Here is an 854-nt window from a genome sequence, read left to right as displayed (position 1 = left end):
ACTGAATCTAACATATGAATTATCAAATGAGAAATAAACCTAGCTAGTAGGTATGAAAGTGCTATATCAACTAATTAAATAAAAAAAACAGTATATATATATAATTGGAAGGGGGTGTCAATTAATTAATTTGATCGTCAGAAAATAAATTTGCCACAACAATCATGTAACTTGTACTCCTTATAATCACAATTAATTTCCTACACAATAATCAAAGATAATTAAGATTTAAGAGTAATAATATTTTTTTTAAGAAAAAAAAATAAATTAATGAAATTCAAATTACTATACGGTGGTAGAAGTAGTAGAAACATTAGCTGTAGAAGTTAGAGTACTAGCACTAGAACCACCGGCTCCACCACCACAGGCAGGAGTTTCACCACCGCCGTTGTTGCCGTCACCACCACCACCACTTCCACTAGCAATAGAAATTGCACCACTTCCACTACTACTACTCACCGCCGACACCGTCACCGTCGACCTCTTTCGCTTTTTCTTCTCATAAGGGATCCCTCTCGCTTTGGCTTGTCCTTCCCTAACTTCCCTCAGGTAAATCCTAACGGCCTTGGCGCCGAACGGGTTAGACTCAGGGCGGCCTCCGTTTTCTTCGTAGGCCGCCCTGAGTCTTCCTATAAGTGCGTCAAGGCTGCCCCACGCCTGTTTGAGAGGGCAGGCACAGGGTGCAGGAGGATTGGGATGTCCAAAATACGGACATCCCGGCACGTGCACCTTGGTCTTTCCGAACTGATCTAAGTATTTCAAGAATTCGATCACGTGCGCGCCGCTGCACCTCGCTAGCGTTAATGGCGGCTTGTGGTTCCGAAGGTACTGCAAGAACGTGTTCCAGTCTCTTC

The 854-nt window shown here is 43.2% G+C and overlaps 1 protein-coding gene across 1 annotated transcript in view; it reads right to left on the bottom strand.

The window, feature by feature from the left end:
- Positions 1–285: 285 nt before the first annotated feature.
- LOC107474562 (protein G1-like7) overlaps positions 286–854 on the bottom strand; it is a 751-nt gene continuing 182 nt past the window's right edge. Inside the window, exon 2 of the mRNA XM_052261277.1 lies at positions 286–850. Within this exon, the coding sequence (XP_052117237.1) occupies positions 286–850 (565 nt within the window). The remainder of the gene's footprint in view (positions 851–854) is intronic.

The sequence above is a fragment of the Arachis duranensis genome, chromosome 1 (genome assembly GCF_000817695.3).
Source record: "Arachis duranensis cultivar V14167 chromosome 1, aradu.V14167.gnm2.J7QH, whole genome shotgun sequence".
NCBI lineage: Eukaryota > Viridiplantae > Streptophyta > Magnoliopsida > Fabales > Fabaceae > Arachis > Arachis duranensis.
This window is presented reverse-complemented; position numbering and strand designations above follow the sequence as displayed.